The 20,717-nt window shown below is 51.9% G+C and overlaps 1 protein-coding gene across 1 annotated transcript in view; it reads right to left on the minus strand.

Moving 5' to 3' along the window:
- The window catches only part of CSMD2 (CUB and Sushi multiple domains 2), a 293,220-nt gene that overhangs the window by 34,431 nt on the left and 238,072 nt on the right, over window positions 1–20,717 (minus strand). The window contains exons 41-49 of the mRNA XM_054223614.1: window positions 19,601–19,810; window positions 17,964–18,152; window positions 15,152–15,329; window positions 13,285–13,430; window positions 8,612–8,692; window positions 7,730–7,843; window positions 5,810–5,998; window positions 4,964–5,110; window positions 3,829–4,017 (exon numbers count right to left, since the gene is read on the minus strand). Of these exons, the coding sequence (XP_054079589.1) occupies window positions 3,829–4,017; window positions 4,964–5,110; window positions 5,810–5,998; window positions 7,730–7,843; window positions 8,612–8,692; window positions 13,285–13,430; window positions 15,152–15,329; window positions 17,964–18,152; window positions 19,601–19,810 (1,443 nt within the window). The remainder of the gene's footprint in view (window positions 1–3,828; window positions 4,018–4,963; window positions 5,111–5,809; window positions 5,999–7,729; window positions 7,844–8,611; window positions 8,693–13,284; window positions 13,431–15,151; window positions 15,330–17,963; window positions 18,153–19,600; window positions 19,811–20,717) is intronic.

The raw sequence follows: 20,717 nt of genomic DNA on the forward strand, positions 1-20,717 counted from the left end.
AGCACGATCAGGCATATCCCTGGTTGAAATGATAATCACACGTATGTCACTTCATCGAGCTAAGGAGCTTGGCGAATCTCTCTACAAGGCTGTGTGTCTAGACAAGCAGCCACGCTGAATACCAATTTCCTTCTGAGGCAAAAGAAGAGGGGAACCTGGAAAGCCCTACCCTTTCCCTTCCACCTGGCGGTTCTCTCATTATTACTTTCTGATGTTGCATCCAACCAAAGAGGCTGGTGAGAAAGCTGACCCTCTTCCCTTGCCCTGCCCCCAGCAAAGCCTCCTCCTTTCTCTCTCCAGCAGCCTGATGCTTCGCCAAAACCCACCACCTCTATTTGCCACCAGGAAACGGAGGCAGAGGGACCGCTGGGGAGGGACAGCAGGAGTGAGGAGAGACCAGGGCCAGCCCCGCTCCAGGTCGGCGAGGCTGAGCTGCCACTTGCCTTCGTTTCCCTGCGCAAGGGAAGGATGAGCTGCCGCTGCCTCCTCCTGCCTCCCAGCGAGCTCCCTTCTTCTGCCTCTCTGATCGTTTAGAGTCTTTCCATTGCATGAGCCTTGCCCTGATACCACAGTTAGCAATAACACTTCTGGGACAGATGCAGGTAACTAAAAAGCTCATTGAGCCACCAAAAATAACACAAAAATGTAACCCTCTTCACCTGCAGATGGTCGGGCTACAGCATGAAGAAGAATCAGAGAGGGAGAGCCACCTGGGGCTCGATCTCTGCTGCCCTGCACCCGTGGCAGCATCATTTCTTCCCTGCGAATCCGGCGTCCTTGAGCAGAATGTGGTATTAGTAAGGTTTTATTCTCCCCATGAAGCAGAGAAGGTTGATTTCCGGGGTGGCAATAAACTTGCCATCTGCTCCAAAGAGCATTTCTGAGGCTCAAATTGTGGGCACTGCAACGCACCAGAAGCAGAGGAGATGAAAGACAGGGGATGTTGCAGGGGAAAGCGACCCAGCATTCGGCCAGGAGAGCCCTGGGGAGAGTGTGGTCCAGGGAAAGAGGAGAAGGAGCACTTAACGGGGGTTCAGAGGTACAGAAACTCAGTCTGCAGGGAGATGATGTGCTAGGAAAAGGGACAGAGGCTATGAAAGCAAATCTGCAGCTGGGATTCCAAAAACAAAGCAGCTTAAAAATAGGCAGCAGAGACCGAAAAGGCGTATTAGATCATCTTGTGTTCTCCCCCACTGTGCCAACGCAAGACTGTTCCCTGCAGAATATTCTCTGCTGTTTCCATAAATGTCACCTAGGACAGAGCACGTAGTAAAGATTATTCAGAGGGGATGGGGAAGGGGAAGGGGAAGAGGATTATGCGCTGGCAGAAGGGAGCTGTGGGAAATGTCATTTGTTAACTAGACCATGTGTTTATGGGCACCCCAGTTCCCCTCCTCCGAAGGCAGCTGATTGTGTGAGCGATTTATGCAGTGTTACGGATTGAGTTCCCAAACCTCTGCCATGTGGTCCTGGCCACCAGAAAGGATGAGAAATTGAGTACAGCCCAAAACAAGAGGTTGCCAGTTGGCTTGGAGAGCGATGTAAAAGGGGAAAAAAAAGGATGCTGGATTTTCTGTAGCTGAAGTGGGCAAGAAGAGCGGAGCCAGCCCTGGCTATCGGCTGCTGGAGGCCAGGGGGGGGAGCTGCTCCGCCATGAATCGCTGCCGCTCACTCACCTCCCGCAGCCATCTCAGGGCACTTGATCGCCATGGGCCAGTATTAGGATTCCTGATGTCAATACGGGGAGAAACAGAGAGAGGAGGTGACTTTCCCAAAGGGGCTATTTCAGCCTCAGGATCTAACGTCACCAGGAAGCTCTCCTCCTCACAGGACAGAGACAGGCTCTTCCAGAGGGACATCCAGCACCAGGATCCTGATCTGTGCGGTCAGCGGGGACACAGGCACCTCTCCAAAGGGGAAATCGGAACAGGAGCCTACCTGAAACGCTATGAATTGGCCTCCCAGTTCTTTCTCTGTTGGTGACTGCCATGGAGTGGCACCACAGGTTGTGCCTACCAAGCTCTGGACACGTCACACGTGGGGTGGGAGCTTGTCCAGACTCTCCCAGGAGATGGGGTTAGTGCTTCCCACCTGGCTCCCATGGGAATTCCTGCTCCCGCAGACCTGGGGCGCTCAGCAACATTGCAGGACCCCCTGTTCCTAGGCCAGGTAGTGACAAGTCACAGCTCTGACTCCCTCCCTGGTGGCCTGGGCACCAGCGCTCAGGGACTGGTTTCTGCTTTGAATCACTGCTGTCAGGGGAGTCCTCATCCGAGTACATCCCCCCCCAGCCTCCCCACACATCCTCTCTCTACCTCCTCCCCACCTCCCTGTTTAAAATCCACTCCCCACACACCATTACACCTCTTGGAAGTAAACACAGATTTTGGAGCTGAACAGGCGGCTCAGGTGCCATTCCAGCACACCAAGGCAGGAAAGACTTAGCAGCATTTCTACCTACTCTTCATGACACGATTTTCCTCAAAAAAGATGCAGTGCATCAGAGAAATTCCTTACGCTGGGCTTAGGATTCAGGAGGCACAGTTGCCATGACAGCCCCTCGCGCCTGCCGGTCTTGCTGCGCGGTTCATCTGCTGGTTCCAGCGCTCGGCGTTTGCCCCCATCCGCGTTACCGCAGACGCTAAATCACTATCGGAGCTCGGGCTCCGTCTCCCCGCGCCACCTTGCCAATGCCACTGCGTCGCTGGGGTTGCTTTACTGCTTTCCACTCACCCTTAAATAAATACAGCCTTGCGAGGGCTCCCCATGGACGTAAGCACCCGCAGCACAAACCCTCCCTGTAGAGGCAGCGCTGTTTGCACCCCTGGGCGATTTCCAAGGGGACTAAGTGATATAGGAGCACAGAAGAGATTTTTTTTCAAGGCTCTTTGACACTTCCCACACTAAATAATCCTGCTTTTCCTTACGGCTTGGACTGGACAACAAATGCAGACGCCGCAATGAGATTTTGCCTACGCTGTCTCTGTTCTCTGGATAGTTTCCAGGGAAGTCAATGCAATATTAATCCCCAGTGCTCGGTCCCCTTGGAACACGGATGAATGTTCAAAGACACTGAAAGGCTTCATCAGAATAAAGATGGGCATTTTATCAACACAAAGGAACAGGGATGATTGGCGGAGCGAGAAAAAGGTGCAATCAGAAAGTGAACAGGGGGAGGGAGACAAACCGGCGCAGAAGCGCAGCCCCCCCGGGGCACACTGCCCTGTCCTCCCCGCCGCCCCCCGCCTGGAAGGAGCCATGTGCTAAGTATGATCTGTCACAAAGATTACGGTTAATTAGGAGGAAATGTGGAAAGAACAACTACATGCCTAAATCTTATATGAAGCCAAGAGAAACTGGGCACCATCTGAATCCTAAAAAAATTCCTCGTCCCCCACTGACACGCGCAGACCTAAGACAGCACTTCCAGAAATACCAAAGGAAATTCTTGTCACCCAAACCCAGTGGGACCCGTGCTACTGACAGCTTTTCCAGATTTTTCCAGGCAACAGCTTCTCCCAGACTTAACCGAGGCTTGGCCGTGCCTTTACTGAGAGTTCAAACATTGCTACAGCAGCAGCCTTTGCACAGGCGCTTTTTTTCCTCCCCCACCCAAACGCTCCCAAACAGCTACTCCCTTCCCTCCTCGCTCATCTGTTCCCAAAGACGTGGATATAAGAGGAGCACCCTCACTGCCCACCTGCAGCCCAAAGCCCGTTCTCAGTAGGGAATTGGGGGAATTGCAACAGGATTTTATTTTTCCCGTGTTTTCCTCCGTCTTTCCCAGGACCCCCGGGTCCTCGCAAGGATACGTTTGCCCGCTCTCACCTTGGCAGAGGGGGATGGCTTCGTTCCAGTGGAAGTAGCCCTGAGGGTGCTGGGCGCAGGTGGTGGTGCTGTGGCCAACCAGACGGTAGCCCGTGTCGCAGCCAAAGCGGACCGTGCTGCCGGGGTGCAGACCCGTCTGGCTGAGGATCAGCCCGTGGGCCGGCGGCTGCGGGAGGCTACAGTAAGGAGCTGGAGAGAAGGGCAGGAGGCAATAAATCAGTCACTGGGAGGGCAGTACCAGGACAAATCCCCTTCCCGTTCTCAGGAATTACACCGTGCTTGCCACAACCTAAGGCTGTACAAGAAATAGAGAACTTCTGATGGAGAAATACGAAGTTAAAAGGGGGAAAGTGCAGGGCTACTATCCAAGTTTCACTCGGCTCTAGAAATAAAGACTAATTTCTGATAATTAATTATTACTTAATTCATTTACCGAGTAAAGGCATTATTTATTTATGACACACTGGCAAGTTCTCAGCCCAGTGTTATAACTTCCGCTAATTAAGATTTGCTAAGTTCCAAAACACCGTAATTCGTTTTAAGGAATCCTCAGCAAACATCCAGTACCCAGCAGCGTTTTTGTGCCGAACGAGCAACCGAGACTCCGTGGTCCTGCTCCTGCAAGAGCAGCGGCAGGATGCCTGCGCAGGAGCACGAGGTGTTCCCGACCATCCACAGCAAACGCTGTAGCGCCATCGGTCTCACCGAAGTTGTGCCTCACGCACCGAGCAGCTCCTAACACAAGTTCTTAACGTTTTGTCATGTTAATCTTCAAACATCTCAAAGTGGCCTCATCGCAAGGACACAATAATTTAGTAACGCAGCGATACTGACTGTGAATTGCATGGGATGGGTTTCATTCATCCAGAGCCACGATGTCTGTGGTTATATATTCTGGTTCTGATTCTTAAGGGTGCTTGCAGCCAAAAGCTTCAAGGTTTCTGCTGGAAGTAATCCTGCCTCCCCCAGCCCCACCAGCTCGGAACGAGCCCAGCTTTGAGCGCGTTTCCCAGGCCTTGGCAGCGTCTGCCGACACAGATGGCCTCTGCCCCTCCGCAGCAATTTCATGGAGATCCTTAGCTGAAGGGATGGCCACGTTCCTGGCAGAGGCACCTCGTCTCCGCTGTGTGCTTACCGGAGTAGCGGATTTTGAAGCCTTTTCTGTTGTAGGCATGATCAGAGGACCAGCGGAGATAGACTTTGTTGCCGCTGCTGGTGACGGTCAGCGGCGCAGAGTAGTTCCCACTCAGCGACAGGAGCAGCGGGCTGTGGCCAGAGGGACCTGTAAGGACAAAGGGAAGGAGGAAAAGTCAGGGCTGGCACACACAAACCCTCGCTCCTGGGCCTTATGTGCCAGGGTGTGTTTCTGCAGAAGGAACGGGCACGTTGTGGAACTCCACACAGCTCGTGCTCAGGGGGTTTCGTGAACACCAGTCCCAGAGCAGACACCTGGCTCCTGGGAAACCAACTGCCAACAAAGCCCAGTCGATTGCAGTAACACCGTGATTTTGCTCCAGGCTCAAGTCCCAGTGGGAAACCACAGGAGCATCAGCACAGCGCTCCTGTTCTCCGTTTGGTTCCAAAGCTGCATCATTGTGAATACTGACAGTTCCCTTCTCAGTTCATGACAACTCATGGGCCTAGAAAATCCGGTCTGCACGGGCTTCGGGGATGAGGAATCCCACCTTCCCAACTCATCCCTTCCCAGCAACCTCCGCTACAATTTCTCTCATCTCAGGAGCTTGCTGACTCCTGTCCCTTGGGAAAATTGGGCGTCACCCAAAAATCAAATCACTGACATTTTCTTATCCAGAGAATCAGTGAGTCTTAGGAGGAGCTTTCTTTAAGTCCAGCAGAAGGTTACAGGCGGAGCGGTGTAAAGCTCTCCCCAGAGTACTCTGGGAACAGAGATTAACAAAACTCTGCCATTTCTCTCCTTTCCCCTCAGTTGCTATGCAAGTCAAAGCCGCAAATCTCTTACCGTCAAAGATTTCAAACTCATCATATTGCTTCTCGCTCAGGAAGTACTCGATGGTGAGGGAGATGTTATACCCAGGCTCTACCTTCACCACCCAGGAACAGGTCTGAAAGTGGGGGTAACTTCCCAGGAAGCTCTGGCTGAGGATGACACCGGTGGAGTCCGTCATCACCTCGTTCATCGGACAATGCACTGCCGGGAACGTGAAGGAGAGACAATAGCAAATGAATTTTCCTATTTCGCAGAGGAAGGAAGGAAACACAAGGTACTATGGCCAAGGTCATCAGTCTTGAGGAGCTAGGTCAAGACAGAGCACGACTCCCACCCGCGTACATCCACCGCACCCTTGGCCCTTGGGGCTCACGGGGAATCCCCAGACCCTGACATAGGTTCCAAACGAAGCATGCCGCGCCTCCACAAATCCCAACCGTTTTTGCATCATTTCACATCTCTTTCAAAATGAACGGCACTGCAACCAAGCAGCTACTCTCCAGTTACAAAACACACCCTGGGAATCCCTGGAAACTTTATTACCTGCGTTGGAACAAGGTGTGGAACTACAGGCTTATCCCAGGTCACCCATGGAGTTGTTAACTAGGACGTAAGAACCCCAATTCCTTTCTCTAATCACTATGCCCCATTCTGAAAATATTAAATCTGGCTGAATACGCTACGTAAAAACGCCAGCAAAAACACCCCAGAAAAGGAGGCAAACACACAAAGTGAGCAAAAAGCATAAAAAGAAAGGGATCGTTATTTATCCATAATTGTCACTAAAGCCCACTGCAAATGCTGTACTTGTATTAATAGAAAACAGCCAGAACTATCCAGAAAGAACAGTGTATTCTTTCCAAATCCTTAATCCCATCAGTGATTTTTTGACCTCTATAAATTGGTGGCCAGATGTAATTTAAGCAGTCCCTTTACCCCCAGGCTAACAACCATCAGTAAATAATTGAATGACCTCCCTTCCTCTCCTTCAGTTCACGCTATTTCAGAGAGAATAAAGCTATAGAAAAATATCCCATTATATGGTAAAAATGTTCAGATAGGAGGGAATGAAGGAGATGAAATAATCACGGCTGGAGTGAGCAAAAGTACCAGCAGGAATCCAGAGGATAAATAAGGTAACACGGTAACACGGAAACATCTTTGGGATCCCTCCTGAGCAGCAGCAAGGTGTACAACGCAGCCTGCTCGGGGCTTTCATTTTTCTCCCACGTCATACATTCTGTGGCACTAATAGCGAAGCCGTTCCCGGCAGGACGGCCTCGCCGGAGGAGCTCACGCGCTGCAGCCTGCGCTTCCTTTGGCTGATCATGGATCACTGGCAAACCCTCGGCTCACAATTCCTCCCCCCTCCCAGGGTAAGGACGTCTGGGTGACTGTTCTAATGACCTCCCGAATGCCGTCAGACACACGGTGTGTCAGACCTCTGCTCGCTCCCTCTGCAGGGAAGTCCAAGCTTAAAGCGCCTTCCTGAACTGGGGGCTGGGGGTATAATCCAGGGGTACCTGACACGTTCCCAGACAATGCGGAGTCACCATAAAATCCCCGGAGCCAGCAAAGGGCAGAGGAACTTTCCCTATCATTTATCAGAGAGTGGCTGCAGTAAGTCACCCAGCAAATCTCTCACCGTTATTTGCTGGTTGTCGCTTGAGCCCGGCCAAGGCGTGTGACCCAAGGTGGGTCTGGAGAACAGCCCTTCCCTGCACAGGGCGGTCTCGCTGCCCTCCTCACAAGGTCCTGACGGGCGGTTTTGCACGACTGGGACCCTGGAGATGTGCGAATTGGCCCCAGAGACGCATTATGTGCAAGGAAACCTCCCCCAGCTGCCATCCAGCTCACTTCACCAGCCTCCACACTTCACGGCACCCTCTGTAGGAAGCTTTGGCTGCCACCCTGGGCACCCCCAGGCTTTACCTTCACACGTGGGCGGAGGTCCTTCAAACTGGAGGTGAGTGCCTAGTTTGCAGGTCAGGATTTCATTTCCAATCAGGGTAAAGCCAGGAAGGCACCTGTACCTCACTATGTCGCCTACGGACAGAAACAGAAAATATCTTGACTCAAGAGAAGGATCAATTCGTTAAGGCTGAACTGTGCCCTGGGAAGAGGGTACCACGGAGGGAGCAGAGACCTCTCGTCCCCCTCGACCTTGCCTCTGCCATCGAGCTCTGGCATGACCGTGCGGAAATAAAAGGTGTAGAAAGGCATGCTGGAGTCTCAGCTGGGATAAACTGCTGTCGTGCCACTGAGACTATTCTGATTTGTGCAAGCTATTTCAGGTGGAGACTTCCCTCAAAGAGAGCAGACGGCGAGAAAAAGAGGCTTTAAAAAAAATCACGGCTAATTCACTGGTTGCAGGCACACTTACAACGTGGATGTAACCATGAGCAACAGCTAAAAATACAAAAAGCACAGCCAATATGGGTGGGAGGTTCTCAAAAAAAGAGTGACGGCCTCTAAGCTTTCACACAACATTTTGTTTGAAACACCTGAAAAATATTATTGTGGCAAACATTTGTGAATGTTCCTGAACAAGCTCGGGGCTTTCACAAAAGCCCAACCACTTCTTCTGTACTAACAAGAGAGGAAAAGCCTCGGGACAGTCGGATCAATTTGACTCCATGTGAACATCAGGTGTTGAGCAGGGTCCCACACACCTCCCCACGCCACACACAATCCCACGCGTGAAGGGGTGTCCTGAAACCCCAGATACGGGGTGACAACACTCGTGTGTCTTCCCATGGCATCCCTGGCAGCTGGCGAGGGGGAAGGAGGGCTCAGAGGACCGGGAGAGGATACCTATGTTAAATTCTTCGTTCTCGGTGATGATTTCTGCGTTGGGAACGATGGTCGGCGGCTGACATCTGAAGAGCTGGTAGGCTGGAAGAGAGCAAAGGAAGAGCGGCAGACGTTAAGCTGGGGGTGAAGGCAGCCGCGGCATCTCGGAGCTAAGCACAGCAGGCATCGGAGCACATCCTCCCTCCCCACACGTAGAAGGAACTGGCAAAAGCACAACCAGCCCTTTCCCCCTCCAAACCCTACGGAGATGGCTCCAGGTACTTGTGCCCCAAAGCAGCTCTCTCCAGTTTCTGACACTTAATCAGAAACAGATTTTTGTCAGTCTGTGGCGAGGCCGGCACCCTGCAGCGTTAATCCACTGGGACGAACACTGAGCAATGACCAACGGGTGCCGACGTGAGGCAACACGACCAGCACCTCTTGGGATACTAAGGGAGAAGATCTGGGTGACCTCAGTGGAATTAGGTCAGTCGCAGCAGAGAGAGAGTCTCAGACTGCTCCAGCACCGAGTAAACGACAATAATTATTCAGAGAATTTCATCCTTACCGCCTATCCTTGAACAGAGATCGCAAAACTCAGCTGTTTATTTTTAACTTGGAATTTTATGCATTAATTTCTTCTGCAAATAATTCCAGGAGTGCTACTGTTTTCAACTGCAAATCCTATACGCAGCTTGCAGTTCTCAAAGTAACCTATGCCAGGGTGATGTCAGTGCCTCGCGGCAGGCAAAACAGGGCAGACCTTGTACTTTTTGCCCAATTAGGCGTTTTTTCAGGGGCGCCACGTGGCTGAACAGGAAGAAGGCACCCAGTTGAGGAGCAGAAACAACTCCTTATGGCTCATGCACCTGACCAAATACATTGCAAACAGCAAATTTTCCACCAAAAATTGAAGGTCAGCTAACACCGAGCAAAACAAAGGCCCTGCTCACAAGCATGCGGGTGCATAAGGCCCGAGCACTGTGCTGCTTACGAAAATAAACATACAAGAGCTGTGAGCACGGCTAAATTGAAAAGATGGTAGTGGGAACCAAATGAATATTAATGAAAGACATTTTCTGCTATTTGCTCAGCACTTCTCTGCATCTTTGCTCTCCCCGCACCTGACCCTGGACAAGCGTAACTTCCTCTGAAATTTATATCAGCCCTTTAATTTAAGATACTGGAGCTCAAGCTGCCACTGAATATTAATTCTTACTGACCCCACGTTGTCGAACCCTTCACACCACGGCAAGGCTGGCAGTCCCGGCAGCAACTTTAATGAGGCTTATGGTGATGATTAAATACACATGTGCAGAAGTAGATGCCCCACCGTCTCACCCCAACTTCCCTACGCTCTAACCTGGGGTAGGATAATACCTTCCCCAAAAGACACCTGGAAAAATGTGATGTTTGGAGGTTTGGCGGAACAGAGCCGCTTCTGGTTATCTGGTTCTGGTATCCCACGAGGGATGGGCTGACGTATCTCATGTGTGCAAGGTGGAGGGAAAGACAAACACATGCTACTGCAGCGGGCTGAACTCAACCTCGGGAGGCCAAAGAGAAGTGCCAGCTCTGCAATTCGGACGCTCAGCCCCTCCTTTGCAACCCAGCACGGGAGCACAGAGAAGGGATGAGCTGGGGGAGCCCGCAGGCGGGATGGGAGAGGGCAGGCAGCGGGGAGAACCCTTCTGCTACCCAGCAAAGAGCCATCCCAGGAGGGAACACACTTACGTGCAACCTTTTAAGCAGATGTTTGACACTGGGGGAAAGAAGGAAAGGAAACCGTAACAAAAATTTAAATTAAATGCTATTCTAGAAGTGCTTGACAGCATCTATTGAAGTGGAAAGATAACCCAGCATTTACGGCATTAATCTCCACTCCTTAACGGGCCATATTTCAATACAGAGGTGTGATTAAGATGGCTTCAGCATATGGGTGATACAGCACCGGCAAAGCTCCTTTCAACAGCACATCCATTCATTCTCAGCAGGACAAAACAGAGTCCCGTCCTTGAAACCACACTGGGACCCCCTTGAGTTACTGTGCCATAAAACCCTCTCCCATCGCGCTCACACATCACTTCGCGCTGGCACCCGAACTAACCCGTTTAATAATAGGTGCAACATCATCATTTTTCAAGGGATGCTATTGAATCTTTAAGCTCTGCGAATCATTCTTTTGTTTCCCTTCCTCCACCCTACAGAAACCTTCCTTTGCAGGCATTTAAAAGGGCAACGGTTCTCCGACACGGTGCTGATCGTCACTGGACGGGAAAAGACAATTTAAAGCTGACGGAGGACGTCTCCTATGTCCTAGATCTGCCAGCATGCAGACGCAGAAATGAAAATATACATTGCTGTAGATCCTGAGGAAATTGCATTTCCTGCAGATACACCCCAAGGGCGATACCAAAGATTTAGCTGACTGCACTGCCTGAGCCCGGTGTGAAAATTCCCCCCCTTCCTCCTGCCCCTCTCTCAGTGCGCGTGGCACCAGGCGCAGACCCAGAGCCGGGGAAAGAGAAGAATCCCACCCCGGAGGCAACTGCCTCAATCACTTAAATCTTTGGGGTTAGGCTTTATACGAAAGTCCCACGCACACAGGGAGCAATAAGCCAGTAAGTGACACTTTAACAAAAGGCTGAGCAGTTGCGGGAGTGCCCAGCTGGTTATCAGGTTACAAATCACTGCTGGGCTCCGCCGATCCGTACCAGCACCGACCCCAGACCTCTCATCGTGCCTGCAACTGGCTTTAGACCCCACGTAAACCATAAGCTAAAGAAACCTCAGCATAAAGTGCCATCAAGATTAGAGAATGGCAACATATGCTGACGGGCTCCACCACAGCAATGATAGTGTCTAATTCATATTACAAAAGGAAGCATTTGCTGAACTGCAGCAGTGTTTACACATTGCTCATTTCTGAGCCAAACTGCCTAAACCATAATTTTTTGCATAACCGTTATATAAGCGCCATTGTCTAGTAATATAAATCTTACAGTGTTTTGCAGCAGTAAACCAATTCCCTCCGAAGCCTAGCAAACATTCTTTAAATTCAGCCTGTCCGTATAACACTTGCCTTTCAGAACCCAACAGAAGCTAAGACATTCTGCACAGATTCATCGTGTAATTCATGTAAGACTTTGTTGACATCGTTGCCAGCAAATTACCGAAGCGAGGGGAGGTCTCCATTCGCACTTTCCAAAATCCCAGCACTGCCGTAGGAACTTGTTAGCTAATCCAATTTAAAGTTGGGCTCTTGTTTAGTGGTGGAAAGCAAATGCTCTCATTTCAATGTAATACCCAACATCTCTCTAGTGTGAGCTGCACTCACACCAAAGAATCCCCAAGTAATTCAGGGATTTGCAGAACTCTTTTCCTCCCCAGAGAAACAAAGTCACAGAATCACGGAATGGTGGGGGTGGGAAGGGCCCTCTGGAGATCATCCCCTCCAACCCCCTGCCACAGCAGGGTCACCCACAGCAGGTGGCACAGGAACGCCTCCAGGCGGGGTTGGAATGTCTCCAGAGACGGAGACCCCACCACCTCTCTGGGCAGCCTGCACCAGGGCTCTGCCACCCTCAAAGTAAAGAAGTTCCTCCTCGTGTTGAGGTGGAACTTCCCATGGTCAAGTTTGTGCCTGTTACCCCTTGTCCTGTCCCCGGGCACCACTGAGAAGAGCCTGGCCCCATCCTCCTGACATCCCCCCTTTCAGTATTGATAAGCGTTGATGAGATCCCCCCTCAGTCATCTTTTTTCCAGACTGAAGAGACTCAAATCCCTCAGCCTTTCTTCATCAGAGAGGTGTTCCAGTCCCCTCATCACCTTGGCAGCCCTTTGCTGTCCCCTCTCCAGCAGTTCCTTGTCCTTCTTGACCCGGGGAGCCCAGCACTGGACCCAGCACTCCAGATGTGGCCTCCCCAGGGCAGAGCAGAGGGGGAGGATGACCTCCCTCCACCTGCTGGCCACGCTCTTCTTGATGCCCCCCAGGATGCCATTGGACTTCTTGGCCACAACGGCGCATTGCTGGCTCATGGGCATCCCGTTGTCCCCCAGGACTCCCAGGTCTCTTTCCACCGAGCTGCTCTCCAGCAGGTCACCCCAACCTGTCCTGGTGCAGGGGGTTATTCCTCCCCAGGTGCAGCACCCTGCGCTTGCCCTTGTTGAATTTCATACGTTTCCTCTCTGCTGGAACACAGCTGTCATTTAGAACAGGTCACCAAGTTGACCCAACTGGTTTAGCGTAGCACTGGGAAGACAATTCTGCATCCAGCCGACACTGCAGGGAAGGAGAGTTCTGGCAAACAAAGGAGAGCCACCCATAACAGGATCTGCCACAGAGAGGACGATATTTACAGGCATCACCTTGAGAGAGGCGCGGGGTTGGCATGGCTCTTGGTTCACAGGCACTTGATCTGTGCTTGAATTGTCACGGCGTTACGGATGGATTTCCACATCCGCACAGACTCCGTGACCACTTGCCGGGGCTTGATTGCATAAGGGACCTTCCATCTCAAACCTGTGAAAACTGGGCCCTTTGTGGAAGATTTCAGGCAAAAGTGTGGGGTTTTTTTTCCACATCTTCCCTTCCCCAGAACTAGTCCTCCCCACAACAAACCACAACCGATCCACACCCCGACACACCCCGTAGGCAGGTATAAGGCACGAGCTGCTTAGTAAGCAATACAGACCGTAGAAATAAATGGCAAAAATCCCTCCGTTGGCTGCATCACTGTGGAATTTCATCAGGACCTGATTAGAAGAGCTTTGGGCTGATTTCTTAGCAGAGTTGCCAGTGAACACACCGAGCTGTGGGGCCGTTTGCTGTGGACCATCCCTAAAATCGTATGTCAGAAACAAAAGAAAAGAGCATTATTACAGGTCTTTAATCCCAGACAACGACCAACCTCCTACACTGCACGCACAGAAACTCCTCCATGCTCTTCCTTCCTCGTCCTCCCTTTTCTACATCTGTGTTACAGTCTCAGCAGCTCCCTGGGCAGCTGACCCGGACCCCCAGTCCCCCTCCCCACTCCACTATACCCAGAATAATCTCCTCTAGCAGGGCAGTGCTCACCCGCTAGACAATTACAAGCATGAACTTCACTTTTAACCTCAGAACTTGAAGAATTAGGGCCAGTTTTCCAATGGAGCTTCACTCCCTGGTTGCACAGCAGACGCTGAGCTATTCTGAAAGTCAGGCACTGATTGAGTGCTACAAGCTCGAGAATTTGGCCACAAGCTCTTCAGCCAGCGCAGCTGCGTGTGCTCCCTGCGCTGACTGAGGTTGATAATATGCCATTTCTCTTCCTTTCTCCAAATAGGAAAGGAAGATCCCAGCCTGTGAGGCTCCCGGGGTGAAGAAATCAGTGCCACCTCATTAACCGCAGCAGAGTTGTGCCCATTTTACATCAAAGGTCACAGTTCCCAGTTGCTGCTATTTAAAAGGCAGCTGGGGGTCACAGCTGGTTCCTAACGCCATCCCAGCATTGCCTTTGCCGTCTGGGAGGTCAGCCTGGACTGCGGGGCTGCGCAGCCCTGATCGGGAAGGAAAAACCAAAAGAGGACATTGGTAAACAGTTTACCAGCGGTTTTTTTCTTCATTCAGCCTCTATCCATAGGCAGGTAGCCATAGATAAAGTACAAAAGGAATAAAAAAGAGCCCCAGAAAATGTCTATCAGAGAAATCAGAAGCGAAAGGCAATTCCTATTATGCGAGTCTGAACAAGATTCATTTCAACTAAATTTAGCTTGAGATAAAGACCCTGTTTACCATTCATAAAGTCTCCTCTGTAAAGCCCCTCAGGCTTCCCAGGAGATGCTTCCTCATTCCTTTCCGCAGAGTATTTCGGGATGAAGGGATGGGCTGATGAAAGCATCCAGCAGGATGAGGGGGCCATGCCGCCAAACGCCCTCCCGCCGCAGCCGGGGACCCGCTGGCTGCCCCCCGGCAGCTCAACCCCGACTCGTGGCAACCGCGGCAAAGCAGCGGGACCGTGCCTGCTCAGCCCAGGCACCGCGGGGGCTGACGTGCTTCATTTCTAACTGCCCAGGATCGCAGCAATTAAGGGCAAAAAAGACCTATAAGGTTTAACAGGTGCTGCTGTACGGCCACGGGCGGGACTGCTCCTTGTGAGCTGCACAACACCGAGGCAAAGGCACCAGGAAAGCCAAGGGCTGCTGTACAGACTCCCCGCTAGCCCCAAAGGACGACATTTCCCTCACGTGGCACGAGCAGCCCCGTCACCCAGTGAGCGTCCCCTTCACGGCCCCTGCCGTCCTTGCCTCCGTCTGTCAAAATTAACTGTGTTTGGAGACAGTCACCTCGTCCGTTTTGCTAGCCCCTTGCAGCACGTGGTCGTTAATCTAAAGGCACCCGGAGTGAAAAAAATTCCAAATCCTCATCCCCGTGTCCCCAGAGGATACTTCCTCACGCCCTCAGACACAGCACTACCCACGCCCCCGGGCAATGGGCGCTCTATTTATCAGCAGAGCATCTTTCTGAAACGGAGCCTTAGGAGTGACTCCAGTCGCTCCCCACACCTTTGCTGTACCCACCAAACGGTGATGAAATCGTTGTAGGGCTCCGTTTGCAGCAGAGTGAAGTTGAGATGGATTCCATATCCCACCGGCACTGTCAGAAGCCAAGTGCAGTCCTGGGAATTGGGGTACTGGTTGGGGAAGCCGGGAGAGTAAACCGTACCATTTTGGGTGGTGACGTTCCCCCCACAAGGCACTGCAGGCAATCAGACAGAAACACAAACCTAATGCAGAGATATCCCCCAAAACAGTAACTCTTAAAGATCCCCTATTTCCCATTTTTCTTTCCTTTTTTTTTTTGATAAAAGGATAGCAATTCTGGAGGATCCAGCCCCAAACCTTGAATAATTCCTATCTGTCACAACTACATCTAATATTTTCAACTTAATTCCATTACAATAAATGTAAGTGCTTTGGAGCTGAAAGGAGACTGCCAGGGTGTTTTGTACAGATGTGATAGCCAGGTGTGCAAATAAACTCTATCTTATGCCCTCGTAGGAGTCTTTGGGCTCCACCAGCTGTCTGCACCCATGCATGGAAAATACAGCTCCTGCCGAGATCCCACCAGTGGGCAAATCTCTCCACTTGTTCCTCCAGCGTGGCCTGGACCAGAACCACCGAGCAGCTGGCTTTTCACAGAGCACATCTGAGCAGGGGGGAAACGACGATTTGTGTGACAGCACCATCCAATTCATTAATCAAGCCGACAGCTCTATCGCGCCAGGTATCTTCCAGCTCCAAAGGAACTGGCAAACTGAAGAGAGACACTCAGAAACAGCCCGGGCCGCAGAGGAGAGGGGGAGGAAGATGACGCCCTGCTGAAGGCACCGCGGGAGGGCCACAGCGGGTCCCTAGGTCTGACAGTCCCATGTACCAGCGTCAGCTTCTGCACCTCCCCGGCAGGGAGGTTCAACAGCAACCACAGCAACATCTGCAGCGTGATCCTGGCAACCTGCCACAGCCGAAGGCACAGGGGTAGGTGCAGACAGCGTCACCCGCCTGAGCCAGCTCCGCTCCGGAAGCCACGCAGCTGCGTTAACCCAGCCCTTGGCGTTGGCTAACGCGTTCTCCCTCCCGACACACCTTAGGAATTCGGGCTCAGTGCTGCACACTCACTCTTCTTCGTAGCTCCACAGACTTCTACCACCCCGGCCCTGACTTGGTGCTCCAGATGTGAGGTTAGAGCCAGGCTCCATATTATTCCCTGCCTGGTTCTGCTCCGCTTATTCACGGGGTCTGTCAAGCTGAGAAAAAGCATGTGTATTTCTGTAACTCCATACACTCATTTTCTGAAACAAACACCCAAGGAACCTTGGGGGCCAAGTTCCTTTCTGCCCTGCAAAGCAGCAGGCAGCCTGCTGATCACCAGAAGATCTCCCTGGAGTGGTGCTGGAAACCTCGGTTTCTGTGCATTTATTTTAGAATTACAGCTTCTCTTTTAATTAAAAGGGCTTTCAGCTGTGACCTGTGCGGGAAAGGTGAGGTGGTTAGCCTAAGGCAGAGTCCTCACTGCTTGCTGCTATGCAAAAATGGACCATTTACGGAAACAGCTAGAAAAGGAAAGTTCTGCATTGACTGTAAGAGCACTAACAGCCCACCAGATGCGCACACAGAGAAAAAAAGCAAATGGTCCAAAACATACCTAACCCCTCGTCCCTCTGTGCTATCAGAAGTGCCGAAGAGCAAGAAAGCTACTTCAAAAACACCGTAAGGAAGGAAGAATTGGACGGCTGTAGCTGGCAGAGCTGACGCCGGAGGCAGGTAAGGGCGTGATCCCGCTGCCCCCAGCCCCTCACCCCGCGAGCAGCACCCAGCGAGCGCGGGACGGTGTCTCAGCTAACACACGTCCCTGGTGCATTGCTGGGGCCAGGGGAAGAGCAGCTGAGGATTCGGTTCTGTGTACTTTGTGTTCTCTGGGGTTCAAGGACTTAAAAGAGGAAAACTACCACCTCTCCCTCTCTCTGCCCAGCGCGCGGCTCTTGCAGACCAAGTGCTGCAAAGAGGCTGGGATAAAGGTCAGCGCTCCTGGGAAATGTGGTGGGAAAGCTTCAATAAGCTCCTCTGAACTTCTTAGGCGTTCGTATGAAAGCCTTCTAAAGTAAACCACACACAACTCAGTCCACTGGCGCACAGGATGAAAGGCTGCAACTGCCCTGTTGGGGGCTGAAAAGCAAATTTGGACATTTGAGCTTCGATGCCTAGAACACAGATCCACTCCTTCAGCCTGCAGGGCCCTCCCAGCATACATGGTCTTCAGAAGGGAGACCACGGTCAAGGTCACTGAAGAACTCCCATCCGGATCATTTTGCAGATGCCGTCATTGCCACACTAAGGAGACTAGACCAGGACACATCTTCCCACACTAAGAGCCTCCAGAGCTGCAGGGGTCTTTTACCAGGGACTGTTTTTATTTGCCAATGCTAAATCAACAGAAGCTGAACATTGCTGAAGAAATAAAGCAGACAAGAACGCGCACTGCAATCACCCTGGAGTGCTTCCTTCTGAAAGCGCAGCTCCCGCCGGCACCAGCGGCGAGACTGACAGCTAGAGACTGTCCTCGCCCACAGCACGAGACTCAAATGCACCATCTCAAAAGATGCACCTTGGTTGTGAACTGTTCAAGATGTTCGCTTTGACTAGGCTGAAATATGTTCAACATCAACTCATGGAGAACATGCTTCCGCCTCCAGTGACGCTTTCGTTTCCAGAGAAACTTTCACCCCAATTACAAAACAACGATGCAAGAGGAGGCCAAGAACAGAGAGCCGAAGCCGTTTCTCTCCCCAGAAATGCCCGTCCGGGTGCTCTCAGGGCAACCCCAAAGCCATACCTTCACACCTGGGCAACGGGTGGTCCCAGTTCCTGTTGGTGCCGTGCTGGCAGGTCAGGACGGGGTGGCCGATCAGCTGGTAGCCAGGCAGGCACTCAAAGGAGATGGACTGGCCAACGTTGTAACCAGCTCCTCTTACAACACCATTAGCAAAAGGTTCAGGGTCAGGGCATTCCTGCAGCTCGTAGGCTGAAAAAAAGATAAAAAAAATAAGGAGGAATGTTTCATAGTTCATATTTTCTCACAAAAGCAGGAACAGTACACTGTCCGTGCTGCTTGGCTACTTCCTCCTCACACAATGACTTAATTGAAGGAGATAAACTTTAATGAACCCTGCACACATCTGCATAGAGCGGAGGGAACGTCCCGCTTTCAGCCGTGAGCCCCGGGGTCTGCCCTGCTCCGCCGGAGCCGGGATTCACAGACTCACCCCGCACTTCACTTCCAATTGGGAAATCTGCCTTGTTTTTCGACAAAACGTGGACAACCCTGATGACGAATGCAAGTCAATTGGTTAACATGTTCCACCTGGCATTATAAATTATTGGTCAGCCTTGCTAGAGCTAATTTGCATAGCAATTTCCATGAGATTACCCAGAGTGCCTCAGAGAGCACATTCCTTCCTAAATTGTGCAGTAGCGCATGAATTATATGGTGCATGAACAGGACAGCCAAGACAAAATTAATGTTTTCAATTAAGTATGAGTAGCGGCTTTTATTGCTATTTCTGGGAGTCAGCCCTTTGTCAGTCCTTGGCTGTATCACACGGCTGGAGACACATGCTCCATCTCTCCCACTCCTCACGGCTCTCTCCCAGGCAGTAGCTGGACCGCTCGGCTCCCCGCTGCTGCGCAGCAAACCCCATCACAACTGTATTCCATCTGAAGTACACGACCTGCCCTGGGCATCCTTTGCCCCCTCCTATTCCCATGTGCCAAGGACAGGTGGACAAAGAAGACCAAAAGGTTTTGCAAAAGCACCCATCGAGGTGGAGCTGTGGATTGAGCAGAGCTAGAAGTTCATGGTCTCTTCCAACAGGGCAAAGGCAGCCCCAGCCCAGCACCCTAAAAGAGCAGCATGACCCCTAAGAGCAGGAGCATTTCCAGAGACGGGGACGGCTGCTGCCCAGAGAACATCACATCCCCAACTGGGGAGCTGCTGGAGGACTCAAGCTGGGCAAGACGGTAGGCACCTCCGTTCCCCTGTCATCTTTGTGCCCCAGCACAAGGCCAGGCTGCAGCTGAGGATGCGTTTGGACTTCAGTTGAGAACGAAAAGCAGCTGCAAAATTCCCGAGCATGTCCTCATGGCTGCTGAGGACTCTCCTCTGCACATGAAAGTCGACAGAGCCAAGATCTAAGTGAATCCAGCTGGAATTAATTCTAAGGCATTTCACTGTCACAGAGCACTCTAGGAACATTTATTTGCCGTAGGCGTAAGTCCGGGTGAACAGATCCCAGTTATTAGGATTAAGCATGGCCTTCATGTAACACCTTTCCACTCATTTGGATTAAGCCCTCATGAAATGAATTCAACAGAAAAGCAACAACCGTGCCGTCTACCCTCCCTCCTCCGCCCTCGCCATTAGCACCCGGGGACAGGACTGTCCCACTGCCGCTCGCTCGGTGGCCTCCTTACCTTGGTATTCCAGCTTGAAGCCTGGCTTGTTCTGCGAGTGGTCGCTGTGGAAGTACACGGTGGTTTCATGGGATGTCGACAGGAGGGAGCCCGGGATTTCGGTGCCGCTGAACCGCCCAATGACGTTACTGGTGTCGTACGGCCCATTGCGGATTTCCACAAAGTCGTGGTTTGGCTCAGTGGAGAAGTTCAGGAACTGGATGTGAGCACCTGGAGAGGAGGAATGAACAGTCTGACCCTAAAACTATGCCCAAGCCTTAGCACATCAGCACCGCTCTCCCAGTGATGCCCAGTATGGCCTGGTCAATCAGCAGGCGTACATTTACCGTGTCGGAGGCAGGGGGTGCCTGTAGGTATCTAGTTTCAGACAAGCTCAGGCTATCAATGCCCGTAGTTCCTGTGCACTCCTCTCCCTCCGCCTGGCACCAGAGACATCAGGAAAGCAAACCCAGAGCTCCCCAGAGCTCCCCTCGCTCGCCTGAGCAGAGCCGGCAGGACACAGAGCCGGCAGGACACAGAGCCGGCAGTGGCTCACGGCAGCCACACTGAGCCAGGGGAGAGGTAATTCAGGAAACCCGGAGAGTCAGCGCTTCCTCCAGGCGGGAGATACTTCCTCCTCCGGGCGATGGGGCGCCTGCTGGGCTGGCCTGGGGAAGAGCTGGGCTGGAGGCGGGCAAATCCCTCTCTTCCTAAGGGCTGGCGAAATCCTGATTTTGAATGTGCTGATGCCTGCATGAACTCTAGCTGAGGTAGGACATGACCCAACACAAGCTCTGGTCGCTCGTTACACTTACAACGGGTGATGCAACTGGAGATGTTTTAAGGCTATTCCAGACGCGAGTAGTTAAGATGGGGAAGTACAGACACTCTACGGGAGGACGTTACAGCTCATTCACAGGCGTCCCCACAAACTCCTATCAGCCTGATACACTCCACGGTGACCTTTTGAAAAAGTATTTCTCATTTCATAGCACCATATAAATGCATCTTTAATGGAAAGTGTAATCGGGAGGTCAAACAACAGAGTTTCTGTAACTCATCCTGGCAAGCGATGCGTCCAGCACTGCCTGAACAGGGACGGTGTCTTCCTATCCTCTCTTTTGTGACAGCACCAAAC

The sequence above is a fragment of the Rissa tridactyla genome, chromosome 18 (assembly GCF_028500815.1).
Source record: "Rissa tridactyla isolate bRisTri1 chromosome 18, bRisTri1.patW.cur.20221130, whole genome shotgun sequence".
In the NCBI taxonomy this organism is placed as follows: Eukaryota; Metazoa; Chordata; class Aves; order Charadriiformes; family Laridae; genus Rissa; species Rissa tridactyla.